Genomic DNA, 20,489 nt, shown 5'->3' with positions numbered 1-20,489 from the left:
GTTGTGATTGGCTGAATAATACTCATTAAACCTGCTGTAACCCAAGAAAACAAGCAGAGATTTAAAGAGAACTGACCAGGTGAATGCTGGGTGGTTTTAATATACTGTATACTGTGTGTGTGTGTGTGTGTGTGTGTGTGTGTGTGTGTGTGTGTGTGTGTGTGTGTGTGGGTTACTTCCTGTTGTCTCAGTCTTGTGCCTCTTGAACAAACTTGTTTGTCTTGATTCTTGTGTTCTGAGCTCACCTCTGTGTTCTGGTTTAACCTCTCAGACTGACTTCAGATCAGAAGATGAGTGATTGTGTGGAGGAAGAGGAGGACAGAGCAGAGTCTCTAGTCTCTGACTGTCTGTCTATGAAGAGTGATCAGTCAACAGATGATCCTCTGACCTTCAGTAATGAACCTGGACCCTCAGAGTCAAAGTAAGAGAGCTGCTATTAACTCATTTATAGGAATCATTTTTAGTTACCTCTAACAATACCATGTTTTCTGTTGATGTTGTGTTTGTATATTAAAAATTTCTACACAAATGTATTTGCCAACTAAAATTTAACAGACTTTGTCGAATAAACTCTTCCTCTTAGTATCTGTGACAGCTGTCAGTCATAAAGGAAAAGATGTAATCTAATCTAATAGGATGGTTACAATCATTTAAACCTCATTATTGTTGACAGTAGCAGTAGTTTGTGTGTTTAGAACAGGGGTCAGCAACCTGCTGCTCCGGAACCACATGAGGCTCTTTAGCTCCTCTCCAGTGGCTCCCTGTTGATTTTTTAAAGAATGAGTGGAAATGAATAACTGTTTTTTTGTTTACATTTTTTATTTGATCTATCATTGTTGTAGATCTATGGTATAACGGTACGAATACTCCGTTGGTTTAGAGCTACCTTAATGCCCTAAAAAAGAGAAATTATCAAGGATTCATGTGATGTGAATAAAATCATCTTGGTTTTTGCAGAGTTCAGTACAGACAGAGAGCAGAGTCTCCAGAACCCAGCTGTCTGTCTATGAAGAGTGACCGGTCCAAAGGTAGACCTCCACACTTCAGTAATGAACCTGGACCCTCAGACACAAAGTAAGAGACTAATTTTTCAGCATCTCCTCCAATGTTTTCTGTTTATTTTTGTTTGTATGTTAAAGTTTTTACTAAAATTAACTTTAAGTTTTTAAATGTTTACGTTTACAACTGTGAAATGGTCTAAAGATCTGATTCAGAGCTTTCAGTTGAAAGCTCTGGATCATCATTATGTGGACCTTTGAGCTTAGGTTCTCTGCACCACATATTGTTTCTGAAGGTCAAGAACAAACATCTCTGGTGTAAAACTATCTGCTGACAAAACATGCATGAAATGGTCAAATGTTGATTTGTACCACTTCTGTTTTTTAGAATATTTGAATTCATGCCTTCATTTGATAGTTGACAGTAGAAAGTGGCAGAAAACATATTGATATTAAAAAAGGAACACCAAGGACACCAGTGTTACATGCTGTGTAGGGGTGTAACGATACGCTTTTACAACGATACAATACGATACGATATGATACGTTACGATTCAAGGACGATATTTGGCTCATCTAGAGCGGTACGATACGATTCAATGATTTGTAATCAATGTGACTGTGAAATAAATATCTGATACTAGACACAGCAGGTCAGGATTCCTCAAAGTTTTTCTTGTAAGGGAATCAGGGATAAATTAATTGTGGATATAAACAAGTAGACAACAATTAATGGCAAATACATACACCTTTTATTAGAAAATAATAAAAAGTGCAACTGCAGGACCCGCTGATTCAGTTCTCAAGATACAAGGCAGTGCAATATTTAACACAAAAATATAATAAATCAACTTCTCTTCAAGTTAAATGATCAGTGGTTTAACCTGCTGCCTTGTAGGAATGATTCTGTCCCAAGCAGTTTGATCACTGATAGTAATCAAGTAGTCCACCTACAGTGTTCATTTGGGGTCTTTTCATACATGAAAACATTTTAAAATTACGTCAGACTAACGTTAGTGGAATTTCTGTTTTGTTTTTTTACTTTACTCCCGTCGTGATACTTTGCCTCGCAGACCGTCTGCTCTCCAGCTGGAAACGTGAGGCTGATGCTGCGTTCACATAGAAATCATGACGAGGAAAGGAAAGTCATTTTCTCTGAGTAAGAACCGACAGCACATGGGGAAAGCACCTGTGGGTGAAGCCCCCCCATTAAGTGTATTGATAGCACCTGAAACTCTCCTCTGCATCGCAGCGCCGGCAGCTCATGCAGACCGATGTCTGTCTCCCTCCACGCCGCTAACGGGTGATAGAGCGAGGAGTCCAGTGTGCCGTTCGTCTGCATGCACGGCATGGATGTGTGCTCGCGCTGCAGAGGGCAGAGCTGTGTCTGGAGAGTGAACCGGAGTAACGTTTAACATTTCTTTACTAATAAAAGTGCTAAAAAACACTTTCATATAACGTTTGTCGTCCTTAAATACAAGGTGCAAATCCTTAATATCGATACAATAGTTTTTATATCGATATGAAGGACAACTTGCAGAGTACCTATCGATGTAGTTGGATCGTAGGAATATAAATCGATACATCGATGTAGTATTTGAATCGTTACACCCCTAATGATGTGTGTCTTAGACTGCTGGTCTACCTAACTATTTAGACCACTTCTAACCTCAGTTCAGTCACCTCAGTGGTGATATGAATGGAATATAGAATTTCAACATTTGCAATATAAATAAACATGCTGTCACTTTCTGAATTTATTTTATGTGTCAACAATAAATACTTGTGTCAGACCTCTCTGACTTCTTCAGTCTTCCAGTAGTTATAGTTTATGCAAGTGTTGTCCATTAAAGCTACCATATTGGTAGCTAGCTAGTAAAATAACGTTAGCTATAAGTAATTCCATAAATACTTTACTAGACTTTTGTTGACCACGTATAGCACAGATGGGAATAGTCCAGATACTTTACTGGTGTGTTCATCACTGTGGAAACTACAAGCTAGCTGCTGCCCAAATCCTGTCATGATCTCTCCGTTCCAGTGGACAACACTTCCATAAACTATAACTACTGGAAAACTAAAGAAGTCAGAGAGGTCTGACACAGTTTCCCTGTTTTATAAGTGTTTATTGTTAACACATAAAATAAACTCTGAAAGAAACAGCATGTTTATTTATATTGCAAATGTTGTTGAAATTCTATACTCCATTCATATCACCACTGACAGGAAGTCACTGTTTACCGTGATGACGCTGCCACCTTGTGGTTTACCAGGGCGTCCTCTCAATATGTGCGTACATGAGCAAGATGCAATACTTTTATATAGTTATATAGTTTATAAAGTTATTTAGCCTCCAAAATAATATTAATGTTTTAAAAATGGCTGTTGGTCCTCTTTAATAAACAAACTTCAGCCAGATCACTAAATCATTTAAACCTCATTATTGTTGACAGTAGCAGTAGTTTGTGTGTTTAGAACAGGGGTCAGCAACCTGTTGCTCCGGAGCCACATGTGGCTCTTAAGTCCCTCTCCAGTGGCTCCCTGTGGATTCTTTAAAAAATGAGTGGAAATGAATAACTGTTTTTTTGTTTACATTTTCAATTTTATCTATCATTATTGTAGGTCTATGGTACGACTGAGTATTAGGACCACATTGAGGAAAAAAAATATATATGAGATTTCGAGAATAAAGTCCTAATATTACGAGAATAAAGTCATAGGTTTACGAGAAAAAAAGTCGTAATATTATGAGAATAAAGTCATAATATTATAAAGTATTAATTTTACATGTTTTTTTGTTTTTTTCTCGTAAAGTTATGACTTTATTCTCATAATATTACACATTTTTTTCTTGTAAATTTATGACTTTCTTTTCGTGACATTACGACTTTTTTCTCGTAATATTATGACTTTATTCAGTAAATGTCAGATTTTTTTTCCCTCAATGTGGCCCTAATACTCCGTCGTACATTTGCACTTGGGCCCTCACTGCATTAGACTTATATACTTAGACTATTACCTGTGTTACCTTCATCACAATGCTCAAATGTTTTGCGGCTCCAGACAGATTTTTATTTATTTTTTTGCCTGAAATGGCTCTTTTGATAGTAAAGGTAGCTGACCCCTGGTTTAGAGCTACCTTAATGCCCTAAAAAAGAGAAATGATCAAGTATTCAAGCAATATGAATAATATCATCTTGGTTTTTGCAGAGTTCAGTACAGACAGAGAGCAGAGTCTCCAGTACCCAGCTGTCTGTCTATGAAGAGTGACCAGTCCATAGGTCTTCCTCCAGTCTTCAGTAATGAACCTGGACCCTCAGACACAAAGTAAGAGCTGCTACTAACTCATTTATATGACTCAGTTTCAGCTATCTCCGCCAAAGTTTTATGTGATTTTGTTTGTATGTTAAAGGTTTTACTGAAGTTTATTTGCAAACTAAATTGTAAACCTTTTGTGACCCAGACAAAGCTAAATCATTTGTGGCATCTTCCTTTTAGTATCTATGACAGCTGTCAGTCACCTAGAAAAGATGTAATCTAATCTAATAGGAGGGATTCCAAACCTTTAAACCTCATTATTGTTGACAGTAGTTTGTGTGTTTAGAGCTACCTTAATGACCTAAAAAAGAGAAATTATCAAGGATTGACGTGATAATTATAAAATCATCTTGGTGTTTGCAGAGTTCAGTTCAGACAGAGAGCAGAGTCTCCAGTACCCAGCTGTCTGTCTATGAAGAGTGACCGGTCCAAAGGCAGACCTCCACACTTCAGTAATGAACCTGGACCCTCAGACACAAAGTAAGAGACTCATTTTTCAGCATCTCCTCCAATGTTTTCTGTTGATTTTTGTTTGTATGTTAAAGTTTTTACTGAAGTTAACTTTAAGTTTTGAAATGTTTACGATTACAACTGTGAAATGGTCTAAAGATCTGTGACTATTCAAAAATCTGGAAGAATGTGCTTCAAATGTGTAATTCAGTTTCTCATATTTGTCCTCAAAATATTTAGTTGGTTTGACTCCTCCTAGAATCAGCTGTTATGACCTACTGGGTGTCATCTTGAATCAGTGCACATCATAATTGTGCAACATGTGGTGTAAAAGCATCTGCAGAAACTATTTGCTCACCTTGATTATATGTGTTGATGGTTTGAGGTTGTTCTTTCACTACAAATGTAAAATATGGTGAAGGAAAAATCTGCTCAAAGGTCCACTTACTGATGATTCAGAGCTTTCAGTTGAAAGCTTTGGATCATTATTATGTGGACCTTTGAGCTTAGATTCTCTGCACCACATATTGTTTCTGAAGGTGAAGAACAAACATCTCTGTTGACAAAACAAAGTGCATGAAATGGTCAAATGTAGATTTATACCACTTCGTTTTTTTAGAATATTTGAATTCATGCCTTCATTGGATAGTTGACAGTAGAAAGTGGCAGAAAACATATTGACATTAAAAAGAGGAAGATCAAGGACACCAGTGTTACATGCTGTATGTCTTAGACTGCGGGTCTTCCTCAATATTTAGACCACTTCTAACCTAAGTACAGTCACCTCAGTGGTGATATGAATGGAGTATAGAATTTCAACAACATTTGCAATATAAATAAACATGCTGTCACTTTCTGAATCTAAATTATTTTATATGTTAACAATAAACACTTAGAAAACAGGGACACTGTATCAGACCTCTCTGACTTCTTTCGTCTTCCAGTAGTTATAGTTTATGGAAGTGTTGTCCGTTAAAGCTACCATATTGGTAGCTAGCTAGTTAGTAAAATAACGTTAGCTATAAGTAATTCCATAAATACTTAACTAGACTTTTGTTGACCACGTATAGCTCAGATGGGAATAGTCCGAGATACTTTACTGGTGTGTTTATCACTGTGAAAACTACAAGCTAGCTGCTGCCCAAATCCTGTCATGATCTCTCCGTTCCAGTAGACAACACTTCCATAAACTATAATTACTGGAAAACTAAAGAAACCAGAGAGATCTGACAAAGTTTCCTTGTTTTATAAGTGTTTATTGTTAACACATAAAATACATTTAGAAAGTAACAGCATGTTTATTTATATTGCAAATGTTCCTGAAATCCTATACTCCATTCATATCACCACTGACAGGAAGTCACTGTTTACCGTGATGACGCTGCCACCTTGTGGTTTACCAGGGCGTCCTCTGAATATGTGCGTACCTGGGCAAGATGCAATATTTTTATATAGTTATATTGTTTATATCGTTATTTAGCCTCCAAAATAATATCAATTTTTTAAGAAAAGCCGTTGTTCCTCTTTAATAAACAAACTTCAGTCAGATCACTAAATGTTCAATAAGACAGTCAGACAGGAAAAGCAGCTGATTCTTGTTTATTAAAGCAAGAGAGTTAAAATAAAGGAACATTTTCATCACAGACTGAATGTTGAATTCAAACAGAAAAGTAACAACACTTTAACTCTTCTCTGTGACCATCTGAGCTTCTAGACGTTATCGGCCAAGTATTGATATTTTTCACCAACAATCAACAAATCATTTTAGTAATAAAGTAATGTCTCCACAGAGAGAAGAAGAGGAGTTATGCTTCTGGGGTGGAGCTGATGTCCAGATCCAGAACAAGACCTGGACTTCAGACAGCCAGTCAGACCAGAACAAGACCTGGACCTCAGACAGCCAGTCAGACCAGCACTGTACAAAGTAAGACTGTAGATCGGTCTGCTGATGTCTTCATGTCTGGAAAAAGGACTGTTAAGATCTTCTCCATCATACATATCGGCTCTGCATCACTCGTCCTGTGTTCTCCTTTGAGAGAAAATCTGAACCCAAAAGAAATAATTATATATTTTTATGTTTTGTTGTTATGATAGCACTCCGTCTTTGCATTAACAATCAGAATGCTGTTTGTTCTCCATCTGCATAGATGAAGATGGAGAACTATTAAACTGTGTGTGAAGCAACAACATCACTGTTCTATCACAGACAGACAGTCACACTGACTAACAGCCAGACAGCAGCCTGAGACACAACAAGAGCCACAGACTTTGAACAACAGCCCATATTAGCTTTCCTGCTAAAGTCTCCTTCTCTAACTAACAAACACACGTCTGGTCCTGCAGAGCGACACGTTGAACAAGCGACCAAACAAACACCCACTGATGAAAGCTGCACTGCTAACATCAGTTTTCAAGCCACAGTAGAGTGATAATTAGCTAGTCAGTTGTAGCACATTAAAAATCTTAAAAAGTGTCATGATATAATATCTAATATCAACATTGGTTAGTTAAATGTTTAACAGTGTCCTGTCACTTCAGTTCCTCTGCTAACAAAATACTGTCTGCACTCAGCTGGTAAGATTCAGATTTCAGCACAATTGTTTACTTTGTCTTTTGTTGTTTTCTGTTCTGTGTTGTGCCAAGTCATGAATACATGCGCTTCTACTGCAGGACAAACTGAGCTGAGCTGTATTTACATCACAAGTTAATTTATTTACTGCTGAAAACTCAACGTTTCCTTCTGCTTCACATAATTGTCCTCCACCAGCGGGGGGCTTTTATTTTGAAGCAGCTATAGGAAACACAGTGTATTGGTCAACGAGATTCACGGTTCTTTGTTAGAGGTGCTATTCAGTAAATACAGGTCTACACAACAATACATGAAAATATTCTGCATTATTTGATGAGGTTTAAATATTACAGGGAGGTAGGAACAGCCACAGTGAGCTGTTTAGATGAAGAGCTGCTGGCGAGCAGCTGAGGCTCCGCCTCCTCTGCTGTCAATCAAACATGTACACGAACACACAGTCAGGCTGAGAGGAAAAGGAACATTTCTGATGCTTCTCTTTACAAATAAAAACTATTAACAATATATGTAAAAATCACGTTGATATTAGTTTTGAATTCAAGAAGGGATTATGACTTTATAACCTTTACTTCTTTATATGTTCTTATATTGAGTATTTTCATGTTGGCAATGAAAATAATAAGTTTCTGTGTTTTGTCTCAAACTTGTCTCTCTCTTTCAGCAGATAGTGGTTCGCAGGAGGTTGTAGATGAACATAAGATCAGTCTGAGGAGGAGATGTGAATGTGTGACTGAAGGAAGTGATGAAACAGGAAGTGGAACCCTCCTCAACAGGATCTACACTGAGCTCTACATCACAGAGGGACAGAGTGAAGAGGTTAATACCCAACATGAGGTGAGACAGCTTGAGACAGCTTCCAAGAAGAAGACCCTCCATGACACTCCAATCAAATGCCACGACATCTTTAAAGCCTTACCTGACCAACAGGGACACATCAGAGTTGTTCTGACGAACGGCGTTGCTGGCGTTGGAAAAACCTTCTCAGTGCAGAAGTTCACTCTGGACTGGGCAGAGGGCTTGGAAAACCAAGATGTCAGTCTGGTGGTTCTGCTTTCGTTCAGGGAGCTGAACTTGATCGGAGATGAGCAGTACAGTCTTCTCATGCTGCTCCATGTTTTCCATCCAACATTACAGAAGGTCACAGCAGAGAAGCTTGCTGTCTGTAAAGTTCTGTTCATCTTTGACGGCCTGGATGAAAGCAGACTCTCACTGGATTTCCACAACAACAAGGTTGTGTCTGATGTCACCCAGAAGTCATCAGTCAACGTGCTGTTGACAAACCTCATCCAGGGGAATCTGCTTCCCTCAGCTCTCGTCTGGATAACTTCCCGACCTGCAGCAGCCAATCAGATCCCTCCTGCATGTGTTGACAGGATAACAGAAGTACGAGGCTTCACTGACGCCCAGAAGGAGGAGTACTTCAGGAGGAGAGTCAGTGATGAAGAGCTGTCCAGCAGAATCATCTCACACATCAAGACATCCAGGAGCCTCCACATCATGTGTCTAATCCCAGTCTTCTGCTGGATCACTGCTACAGTTCTGGACCACATGTTGACTACAGACCAGAGAGGAGAGCTTCCCAAGACCCTGACTGACATGTACTCACACTTCCTGGTGGTTCAGACAAAGAGGAAGAAGCAGAAGTATGGTGCGGGACATGAGACGAGTCCACAGGAGCTGACGGAGGCTGACAGGGAAGTTCTTCTGAAGCTTGGGAGGCTGGCGTTTGAACATCTGGAGAAAGGAAACATCATGTTCTACCAAGAAGACCTGGAGCGGTGTGGTCTTGATGTCACAGAGGCCTCGGTGTACTCAGGAGTTTGTACAGAGATCTTCAAAAGAGAGAGTGTGATCTTCCAGAAAACAGTCTACTGCTTTGTTCACCTGAGCATTCAGGAGTTTCTGGCTGCAGTCTACATGTTCCACTGTTACACAAACAGCAACACAGAGGTACTGGAGGCCTTCCTGGGAGAAGACTACAAGCACAGAGAGTCAGACCCAAAGTCTTTTCTCAAGAACATATCTAAGCATTTTGGAAACAATGCTAGTCGTGGCCCATCTCTGGATGTCTTCCTGAAGAGAGCCATGGAGAAATCTTTTGAAAGTAAATGTGGCCACCTGGACCTGTTTGTTCGCTTCCTTCATGGCCTCTCTCTGAAGTCCAACCAGAGACTCTTAGGAGGTCTGCTGGGTCAGACAAAGAGCAGTTCAGGAAGCGTCCAGAGAGCCATCAACAACCTGAAGGAGATGAACAGAAAAAATATCTCTCCTGAAAGAAGCATCAACATCTTCCACTGTCTGACAGAGATGAACGACCACTCGGTACATCAGGAGATCCAAGAGTTCCTGAAGTCAGAGAACAGATCAGAGAAGAAACTCTCTGTGATCCACTGCTCAGCTCTGGCCTACATGCTGCAGATGTCAGAGGAGGTTCTGGATGAGTTGGACCTGAAGAAGTACAAAACAACAGATGAGGGACAACGGAGACTGATTCCAGCTGTGAGGAACTGCAGAAAAGCTCAGTAAGTCCAGATGTGATTAACTTTATAGATCAGTGTAGATAAGTAGTTTAGTTCTTGAAATATACATGCTATAAAATTATTCTTAAGTGTTCCACGTGTTTATTACGTAAATATGTCAGTCGTGTTTTGTCACAGATGTTCTTGAGCTGTTTCAAACGTTGAGTTAAAAATTTTTTCAGTAGGTTGTGTTTCTAGCTGTCAAGTTAATGAACACTTATTTTATTTATTTCTAATATTTGTTACATTTTACTCTTTTTTCTTATTTATCTTTTTGGGTGAACGAGACGACATGTGAACCTGGTAAAACAAATAAAAAAACAAAAGATCAGCTGGCTGGTGGAGCGCTGGGTCTAATCGGTGTAACGGCAGCAACAGAACGGTTGCTGATCCGGCGGGGAGTTGGGGTGGTCCTGGGATCAGAGTCCTGGTCCTGGGGTTTGCACTGGCTGAATTTGAGCTAACTGCTAACTGGGGGTACGTCTCCTGGAGCTGCCGCACACTCTACTCCCGGCGAAGCAGCATCCCGGCAGCAAGGAGGACGAGGCGGGGGTGCGAGTTGTTTTCTCGTTTCTGCTTCTTCTAATTTAATCCAGAAGGTGCAGTGTCCGTTCAGAGCATGTCTGTTCAGAACGGGCCGAATGCTAGCAGCCTTCTCGGGAACCGCTCGTACAAACAACTTCACACTCGAAATTGTGCTTCCTTGGGTCCTGAGCAATACACCTGCCATGACATAGTGGCTTCACACACCAAAGTCACGGCTACTCACGGTTAGGAACACCGGTGAAATACACTCTGTTTCACAGGAAAAAGCAGACCCCGGTAGCTGTTACTCGCAGTCAGAAACATCGGTGAAATACACTTAGCAGAGGTAATTTCCAATTAGGTGTATTAGTTGCTTGCTTTGACATAACCACCGCGGTTGTAAAGTAGAGCATGGATTTAATTATTGGAGGTATTTTCCTGAAGGTAACGTTATTAGTGTTATTTGTTAGTATCGAGTCTGACACCGGGGAAATACCGTCTTACTCACAGGGGAAAAACACACACAGGTCATAGCTCACTGACGATCACACTGGTAAAATACAATAGAAGAGTTTGGTTGTAAAGTGAACTGCAGTCAATGAGCTGCGGTCTGCCCGCTGTGGACGACATGCTGGACTCAGTCTGCAGAGCTCTGAAGCCACGCCACCGCTGCTGCACAGAGCGCTGGTCCCTCGTTTATTCAAAGCTTAATAATATTGAACATGTTGTGTGTCCAAATTGCAACAAATTTGACACTGCATGTCCTTGGGTCCCCAGCAATACACCCACCAAGTGTGAAGTTGAGTGGATGATAGTGTCGTCACGATACCAAAATTCTGACTTCGATACGATACCCTGCCTAAATATCTCGATACTGATACTGAAAAATACCACAAATCAAAATCTAAAACATCAGGAAAAGTAATGGAATAATAGATGACAGAACATGGAACTCAAAATATGTTTTTATCAATTAAAAATGTTGAAATGTAAAAAAGTATTCATTAAAAAAATGATATGGTATGCAGTTATTTTTATAATGCACACGTATTTACATTTCATCTTTATATTTCTATTTTTCCTATAGCTTATCTATGTTTTTATGTATTTTTATTCTTAAATGAAACAATTGTAATTTCCCCCAGGGATCAATAAAGTATTTCTGATTTTGATATCACTGATGAAACAGCGTTTAATAAGGTTTTTTCTTTTTCTTTTTTTCTTTCTAAACAGCGCCCCCGTTGGTGCATCAGTAACAGTTCAGGCGCAGAGTGGTGACATGCTTCCAAAACAAAAACCCAGAAAACGATATTAAATTCAGATGAAGTTCTGTGAGAAGTAGATGAGAAAAAAGATAGTTAAATCAGGAAGACACCACAATAACTGTAGAAAGAGCTGTGTTGTGTTGAAGTGGTGTGAAGAGAGAGAAGAGTCACTCTCACCGGACTGCTTTTACTTTCCTTCCTCTCCTTCACGTTACAGAGACACACGGTAAAATAATACTTTAATATGTTACAGAGACACACGGTAAAATAATACTTTAACACGTTACAGAGACACACGGTAAAATAATACTTGAACATGTGCTCTTTGGTGGATTATGTGTTTGCTGAATCACAGGAGATGCTTGGACAGATTCAGAAAAGATGTTGAATGTAATGCTATTAGCTTAAATCTTCTTTTCAACTTCACTTGTTGACTCCATCCTTCTGGTTATCACTACAGTTTTATTTTTTGACCGCTTGCTCCACCGACATCAAAGTTATAACTTCCTGCTCCTGCGGGATACCAATCCAAATGCCGTCCTCTAAAGCAGAGCGGTGCACACACACACACACACTGTTGCCACAAGTGACAATTATGGGGTAATGTTGAATGCTAAGAGTGATTTGGTAGCACAAGTGGAGAAAATATTCATCAAGTCAGTGAACTGATTCAGTAATGACAGTTGCACAACAACATCAATCTAAAGTTTAACATTAGCATTAGCTTGGGTTGTGCCGGTGTAAGATATTTCAATTGTTTCATGTCAAACAGTGAGATAAGACTAGACCACTGATGTGAGGAGCAAATGTTAATCTAAGAAGTATATATCTAACTGTTTAGTCATAAAATGTATGAAGTAAATATAAACGGTCCTCTTTCGTAATAACATGTTTTGTCATTTTTGTATCATGACAGACTCTCTGAATGTGGACTCTCAGGTACTCACTGTGAAGTTGTGGCCTCATCTCTGAAGTCCAACCCCTCCCATCTGAGAGAGCTGGACCTGAGTGGAAACAACAACCTGCAGGATTCAGGAGTGAAGCTGCTGTCTGCTGGACTGGAGAGTCCAAACTGTAGGCTGGAGACTCTGAGGTCAGTTCACTGACTGTAGCTTATGTAGTTTGTACACACACTCTCTATGCACTGGCTCTGCTCCAGATGGCTCTAGAGAGGTACTTTCACGTTTTCACGTCGGCTACCGTAGCTCTCCAACACGCTTGGCACACAGGAGAGGCTTCAGTTGGTTGCAATCTCCTCACCGCATTGCTAGATGCCGCCAGATCCTACACACTGGACCTTTAACCACAGACCTTATTTCAGGTATCTAATTAAAAACCTATGTAAAAAACCCATTGACCTCCAGACGAGGGAACAGGAAGTGCTAAAATGCTAGCTCATTTCTGGGTTTTAGGACTCATTCCTGCAGCACTCTATTTGAGCATGTCTAAAGGTGCAGCACTCTTCAACAAACACGTATTGCACCAACTTAAAGGCATATAAATGATGATTATGAATGACACCGTCTAATTAGAGGTTTCTATGGGTCTAAATTATTCCCACGTTCTTTTTGACAGCAGATCTAACTGTGCTCTGTTTTTATGTCAGCATTGTCTAATTATTTGAAGCCTCAGACATTTAGATAAAAAAATAAAACAAATAAATATTCTGCATCAGAAACATGCTACAGAGAGAAAACACTGCTGCTCTGTCACTGATAATCACTTTGTGTCTTTATTAATATTAGATCAGTTCAGACATAAACAGCTGTTAAAGCCGACTGACAGCTGATCCAGCTGTGATCAGCTGCTGCTGTCATCAGAAACGGACGTCGCTTCACGGGAAGCTTCAGAGGAAACAACGTCTAATTTCTCTTAAAACGTATTTAGAGGCTCAGGAACCATCTCTACTGGCACAATGCCTTTATATTATTTATTCATTATTAGCGTCTGTAGTTATTGATATTCTGATTGTGAATTCATTATTCAATAACCCAGAATAAGACTATGGTGTCTCTTGAACACATTAATTATTAGGCTGAATGTTTCAGGGAAAATGTAAATGATGTAACTCGTATCAAACCCGACGTTCGGGAATTATCAGCCTAGTGACTGAATGGAAATGAGGATAAATGATGTAAAAGGTGTTTGTTGCTGACAAACAGACTCTACTTCTCTCTCTGACTTTAATAGTATCATTAATAAAAGTTAACGGGGGAAATAACAGATCATGAAAAGAAAAAACATTCTAATAAATGAAGAAAGTTATTTTAAGTCAGTTTGTCAGGTTTTATAAAGCTCTTTCAGTGTCAAGCTCCTTCACTGGCGGTGTGTGAAGGAGAGATACTGCAGGTCCTTCTGCTGCTGTTCACACCTACAGCTAACACAGATTATAACTAGATGGTGAATCAGAAGACAACTAAAATATAAAATGTTTAATCTGTGATCTGTTTTCACTCCGGTATGAAACTCCAGTGAGAGTTAAAGTTATCAGATCAGTCCGGTCGGCAGCAGCGTCCATCAGAAACTGATATCCAATAAGGGGGCGTGTAGATCGGAAAAAGACTTCCGTGAAGGCTGCTCTCGTGTATCCTCGCTCATCGCCCCTCAGAGATCCCTCCTCGCTCCTCGATCCTCGCTCCTCGATCCTCGATCCTCGATCCTCGATGCAGAAATAAGAGCTTTGAGACAGTCTTCAAGATGGCACACCAAAACAACTTCCGGTTCAAGCGAGGATCGAGGAGCGAGGAAATGACAAATAAGAGCTTTGGGATGCACCCCTCGTGTCTTTTCCTCGCCTCCTCCGCTCGCATCTCACGTGGGTGGGACTAAGACGTGAGGAGAGGAGTCGAGCCGTATGAAATTAGAAGTGGGAAAGGCCCCATGTGGAGGTAGAAGGAAGTTACCGCCTTAATTGTTGTAGTCTGAGTGACGTGACGTCATATCCGTTTCAACCAAAACAAACCAGCCGGCCGCCGCGAGCCTAAACGAGAAAGTATAAAATGTTGAAGGGTCAGCGTGGATACGACCTGCACCCTCCCATGTTAAATCCAGCGTGGTAAACACTGCACATCCAGTAAAGTATAGAAACACTTTGGGTTTCACACATTGAAGGAAAGGCAGAGCTAGACATCATGGCTAAAGCTGCACGCTAACTCTGTCACGGACAGGAAACGTTATCGTATGGCGGTAACGTGCGGTTGAGCTGGCCGTCGCTCTCATCTCTGTGGTCAAATGGGCTGACGCTACAACTGTAGAGACCAGCCGTTACACCAGGAGGGCAGGACAGGGCCATGGAAGGGCATTGACCCAGCAGCAGGACCGGTTTCTGCTCCTTTGTGCGAGGAGGAACAGGAGGAGCACTGCCAGAGCCCTAAAAAATGTCCCCCAGCAGGCTACTGGTATGCATGTTTCTGACCAAACCGTCAGAAACAGACTCCATGAGGGTGGCATGAGGGCCAGACGTCCTCTAGTGGGACCTGTGCTCACAGCCCAGCACTGTGCAGCTCGACTGGCATTCGCCAGAGAACACTAGAATTGGCAGGTCCGCCATTGGCACCCCGTTCTCTTCACAGATTAGAGCAGGTTCACACTGAGCACATGTGACAGGCGTGAAAGAGTCTGGAGACGCCGTGGTGAACGTTATGCTGCCTGTGACATCATCCCTCCTCGTGTAACGGCCGGTCTCCTGGTATCTCCTCAGTGCTCTTGGAACTGTGCTGGGAGACACAACAAACCTTCTTGCGGCCGTACGTATGGATTTGCCATCCTGGAAGAGCTGGACTACCTGTGCAACCTGAATGGGCTGCAGGTACAGCCTCATGCTACAAGTAGTGACAAGGACACTAGCAGAACACAAAACTAGAGAAGAATCAGTCAGGAAGGATGAGGAGAGAGCAATTGTCTGTGGCCACCACATGTAAAACCATTCCCTTTCTGGACGTTTGTCTTGCTGTTGCCTCTCTATTGCACCTGTTGTCACTTTCATTTGCACCAAAGCAGCTGAAAGTGATTCACAATCACTTGTGCTTCCTAAATGGACAGATTGATATCCCTGAAGTTTAACTGATGACGGTGTTATACTGTGGTGATTAAGTATAAAATACCACTAATCTGTGAGGGAAATGTCTTTTGGTTGGGTTGGGTTGCTAGATAAAAAATGTAATAAATAAATCCTGACAATGACTGATATATTTGACTTCAAGACATCTCTGACTACATACATTCTGAAAATCAAACATTTTTACTGGATTAATTCAGAGATTTTCTTAAGTAAAAGTCCCTAGAAGTGTATGATTAAACCTTTCCCATGGTGTAGTGTTAAAAAAGTGAACAAAAATCACAATAAATCACAATATTGAATCACAATACTTGTAGAACCACAATACTTACAAATCAGAATACATATTGAATCGTGATAGTATTGAATCAGGAGATAGTTGAATCATCCCAGCCCTAGTAAACACCCACTTGATTTGTTGGACTCAGACTGCTGGATCTTCATATTAGTTTCAGTTGAACTTATGAAGTAATTTCTTACAGTGTAGTTGTGTTATGAAGGGATCACTTCACAGGAGGAATGATTACTACCACCAATAACTCTTTTAATGTACATATGACATGTGGCTGTTGTTTATAGACACACTTGAACAAATGTGGACCTTTCCTGTAAATGACATAAACCTACTAAGCTACTAGATAAGGCCATGTAATAAATTAAACTAGAATGGCACTCGGAGAGCGCAGACCTCTGCCAAGCTGCCCGAGTACGATTGCCCCCCGCTCTCCGTGCAGCTTGCGCCATCATCCATGTGTAATTTTGTTTATGTTGAGATCAGCTGTACGCAGCGGAGCATCGTAAAACACTTCATTTAAACTGGACAGAAACAAAGTAAAACTCACCTAAACCTTCGTCGTTACTCTTTCCAACAATCACCAGGTGTTCTTTGGTCGAACTCAACTGTAATTTCACCGAGTTTAATGTGGAAAGAAGGCAGAATCAACAGTTGTCACCCCCTCCCTCCCCCCCGCGCTCTCTCACTGTCCCTCTCTCTGCAGGGTGACGCGTCATGAAAAAGTTATCAGTTACACTTCGCATGTCTTAAAGCCTGTGGTGTTAATGCTAAGGCTGAGTGGAGTTATTAAAAAAAAATTCCAAAGCCAGATTACAGTTTTTAACCTGCATCCTGTTGGCTTCAGGTGTTTGGAGTTCACATTTTCTAAACTTCTACGTTCTAAACCTTCTTCAGCTCTGAACACATTATTAATCATTGAATGATTTCAAGCAGGAACGTTGTCTTCTAAACTTACATCATTTATTCTTTATTCAGATTGAGTGACTGCAGGTTGTCAGAGATCAGCTGTGCTTCTCTGGCCTCAGCTCTGAAGTCCAACCCCACCCATCTGAGAGAGCTGGAGCTGAGAGGAAACTACCTGAAGGATTCAGGAGTGAAGCAGCTGTGTGGTTTTCTGGAGAGTCCACACTGTAGACTGGAGACTCTGAGGTCAGTTCACTGACTCTCTGTTACTGTTATAGATCTTATAACTTTAATTAACAGTTGAACCTGATTTATGTACAAACATAACTTACATCCATAAAGTTGTTAATGTCCTTTTCTTCATATTTTCATGTTTCTTGAACCAAATTTAGTCTGCAGTCACAAAAGACTTGTGTCTCTGAAAGAAAGTGTAGAAAATGTCCACTGTTAGTTGTTAAAGTAAATGAATGTTTATCATTGTTGGTAAATGGTTACATCTGGATACAGAAGATCCTATGAACTAATATCTATTTTACAATGATCAAGTTTACTTCATGAAGTAGAAATATTTCTCTGGGCTCTGTTAATTTTAACGTATTTCACAAATAATGTCTGATCATTGATATTAATCCTTCAGAACACACACACACACACACACACACACACACACACACACACACACACACACACACAATGCAGCTGTTTAAAGGATCACTTTAATATTGATCCTCTAATTCCAGACTTGACAGAGATCAGCAGCATGTTACTGATGTGTGTTGACATGAATAGGTGTATGAATGTTGTGGTGACATTCGGATGATGTCTGTAGAAGGCTGATATTATGATGATCCACAATAACACAATGACAAAGTCACTCTACTCATTTTAGGGAAAAGATCATTGATTAGGACATAGTAATGTTGAGCTACACATTTAAAACCTGAACACATTTGATTGGATTATAAAGTGATTTTTATCTTCATCATTTATTCTTTATTCAGATTGAGGGACTGCAGTTTGTCAGAGATCAGCTGTGCTTCTCTGATCTCAGCTCTTAAGTCCAACCCCTCCCATCTGAGAGAGCTGGAGCTGAGAGGAAACTATCTGAAGGATTCAGGAGTGAAGCAGCTGTGTGGATTTCTGGAGAATCCACACTGTAGACTGGAGACTCTGAGGTCAGTTCACTGACTCTCTGTTACTGGTATAGATCTTATATCTTTAATTAACAGTTGAACCTGATTTATGTGCAAACATAACTTACATCCATAAAGTTGTTAATGTCCTTTTCTTCATATTTTCATGTTTCTTGAACCAAATTTAGTCTGCAGTCACAAAAGACTTGTCTCTTAAAGGAAGTGTAGAAAATGTCCACTTTTAGTTGTTAAAGTAAATTAATGTTTATCATTGTTGGTAAATGGTCACATCTGGATACAGAAGATCCTATGAACTAATATCTGTTTTACATTGATCAAGTTTACTTCATGAAGTAGAAATATTTCTCTGGTTTCTGTTAATTTTAACGTATTCCACAAATGATGTCTGATCATTGATATTAATCCTTCAGAACACACACACACACACACACACACGCACCCACCCACACACACACACACACGCACACACAATGCAGCTGTTTAAAGGATCACTATAATATTGATCCTCTAATTCCAGACTTGCCTGAGATCAGCAGCATATTATTGATGTGTGTTGACATGAATAGGTGTATGAATGTTGTGGTGACATTTGGATGATGTCTGTAGAAGGCTGACATTATGATGATCCACAATAACAATGACAAAATCACTCTACTCATTTTAGGGTAAAGATCATTGATTAGGACCTAGTAATGCTGAGCTACACATTTAAAACCTGAACACATTTGATTGGATTATAAAGTGATTTTTATCTTCATCATTTATTCTTTTTTCAGAATGAGGAACTGCAGTTTGTCAGAGATCAGCTGTGCTTCTCTGGCCTCAGCTCTGAAGTCTAACCCCTCCCATCTGAGAGAGATGCAGCTGGGTGACAACAACCTGAAGGATTCAGGAGTGAAGTTGTTGTCTGGTTTTCTGGAGAGTCCACACTGTAGACTGGAGACTCTGGGGTCAGACATCATTTTTTACTTCTGTACTGAGATTAATATGATGTGAAAGTTGTGGTGACACTAAACTGCAGACATAAGGCTGATATTATACTGATCCACACTGAGGATCCTATCTCACACCCAGCGCAAAGCGCCGCACAGCACAGTTTCAGACCGACATAGTTGTCATTTTCATGCCCAGCGCCCACGTTGTGTAAGTAGCAGATGTATTTCTGCTAATTATTTTGTTGCCTGATTTTCTTCCCTTTCCCCCAAAATCCACCCTGACATATTTGACATCTTTAGAAACTTTGAGATCTTGAGTTGAATCTTGAATCAATGTCTGTGATTTTTATTTTTGTTTGGCTGCTCAACATGCGTTTGTATCGATGGATCCACTGGTAGAGCTGTCAGAGTTTAAGAGGTGAAGTCACAACGTCTTTATTGAAGTAGCAGCACGTTGCCATTAATATTAATGAGAGCTCTGTTTCACTATTTGTATTTTACACTTTTTAACCTGCATCCTGTTGGCTTCAGGTGTTTGGAGTTTACATTTTCTAAACTTCTACGTTCTAAACCTTCAGTTCTGAACACATTATTAAACATTGAATGATTTCAAGCAGGAACGTTGTCTTCTAAACTTACATAATTTATATTTTTTTCAGATTGAGGAGTTGCAGTTTGTCAGAGATCAGCTGTGCTTCTCTGGCCTCAGCTCTGAAGTCCTACCCCTCCCATCTGAGAGAGCTGGAGTTGAGTAGAAATGACCTGCAGGATTCAGGAGTGAAGCAGCTGTGTGGTTTTCTGGAGAGTCCACACTGTAGACTGGAGACTCTGAGGTCAGTTCACTGACTCTCTGTTACTGTTATAGATCTTATAACTTTAATTAACAGTTGAACCTGATTTATGTACAAACATAACTTACATCCATAAAGTTGTTAATGTCCTTTTCTTCATATTTTCATGTTTTTTGAACCAAATTTAGTCTGCAGTCACAAAAGACTTGTGTCTCTGAAAGAAAGTGTAGAAAATGTCCACTGTTAGTTGTTAAAGTAAATGAATGTTTATCATTGTTGGTAAATGGCTACATACAGAAGATCCTATGAACTAATATCTGTTTTACATTGATAAAGTTTACTTCATGAAGTAGAAATATTTTTCTGGTTTCTGTTGATTTCAACGTATTCCACAAATAATGTCTGATCATTAATATTGATCATTCACAACACACACACACCAAATGTAGCTGTTTAAAGGATCAATATAGTATTGATCCTCTAATTCCAGACTTGACTGAGATCAGCAGCATGTTATTGATGTGTGTTGACATGAATAGGTGTATGAATGCTGTGGTGACATTTGGATGATGTCTGTAGAAGGCTGACATTATGATGATCCACAATAACACAATGACAAAGTCACTCTACTCATTTTAGGGAAAAGGTCATTGATTTGGACATATTAATGTTGAGCTACACATTTAAAACCT

General features: G+C 40.0%; 1 protein-coding gene across 1 annotated transcript in view; it reads left to right on the top strand.

Annotated features, from left to right (window-relative positions):
* The first annotated feature begins 252 nt into the window (after positions 1 to 252).
* The window catches only part of LOC141759718 (uncharacterized), a 111,621-nt gene continuing 91,384 nt past the window's right edge, over positions 253 to 20,489 (top strand). Inside the window, exons 1-9 of the mRNA XM_074622021.1 lie at positions 253 to 421; positions 4,209 to 4,325; positions 6,557 to 6,690; positions 8,015 to 9,875; positions 12,579 to 12,755; positions 16,990 to 17,163; positions 17,919 to 18,092; positions 18,848 to 19,021; positions 19,666 to 19,839. Coding sequence (XP_074478122.1) covers positions 291 to 421; positions 4,209 to 4,325; positions 6,557 to 6,690; positions 8,015 to 9,875; positions 12,579 to 12,755; positions 16,990 to 17,163; positions 17,919 to 18,092; positions 18,848 to 19,021; positions 19,666 to 19,839 — 3,116 coding nt within the window. The 5' untranslated portion in view covers positions 253 to 290. The remainder of the gene's footprint in view (positions 422 to 4,208; positions 4,326 to 6,556; positions 6,691 to 8,014; positions 9,876 to 12,578; positions 12,756 to 16,989; positions 17,164 to 17,918; positions 18,093 to 18,847; positions 19,022 to 19,665; positions 19,840 to 20,489) is intronic.

This window comes from Sebastes fasciatus, chromosome 21 (genome assembly GCF_043250625.1).
Source record: "Sebastes fasciatus isolate fSebFas1 chromosome 21, fSebFas1.pri, whole genome shotgun sequence".
NCBI classification, from domain to species: domain Eukaryota; kingdom Metazoa; phylum Chordata; class Actinopteri; order Perciformes; family Sebastidae; genus Sebastes; species Sebastes fasciatus.
This window is presented reverse-complemented; position numbering and strand designations above follow the sequence as displayed.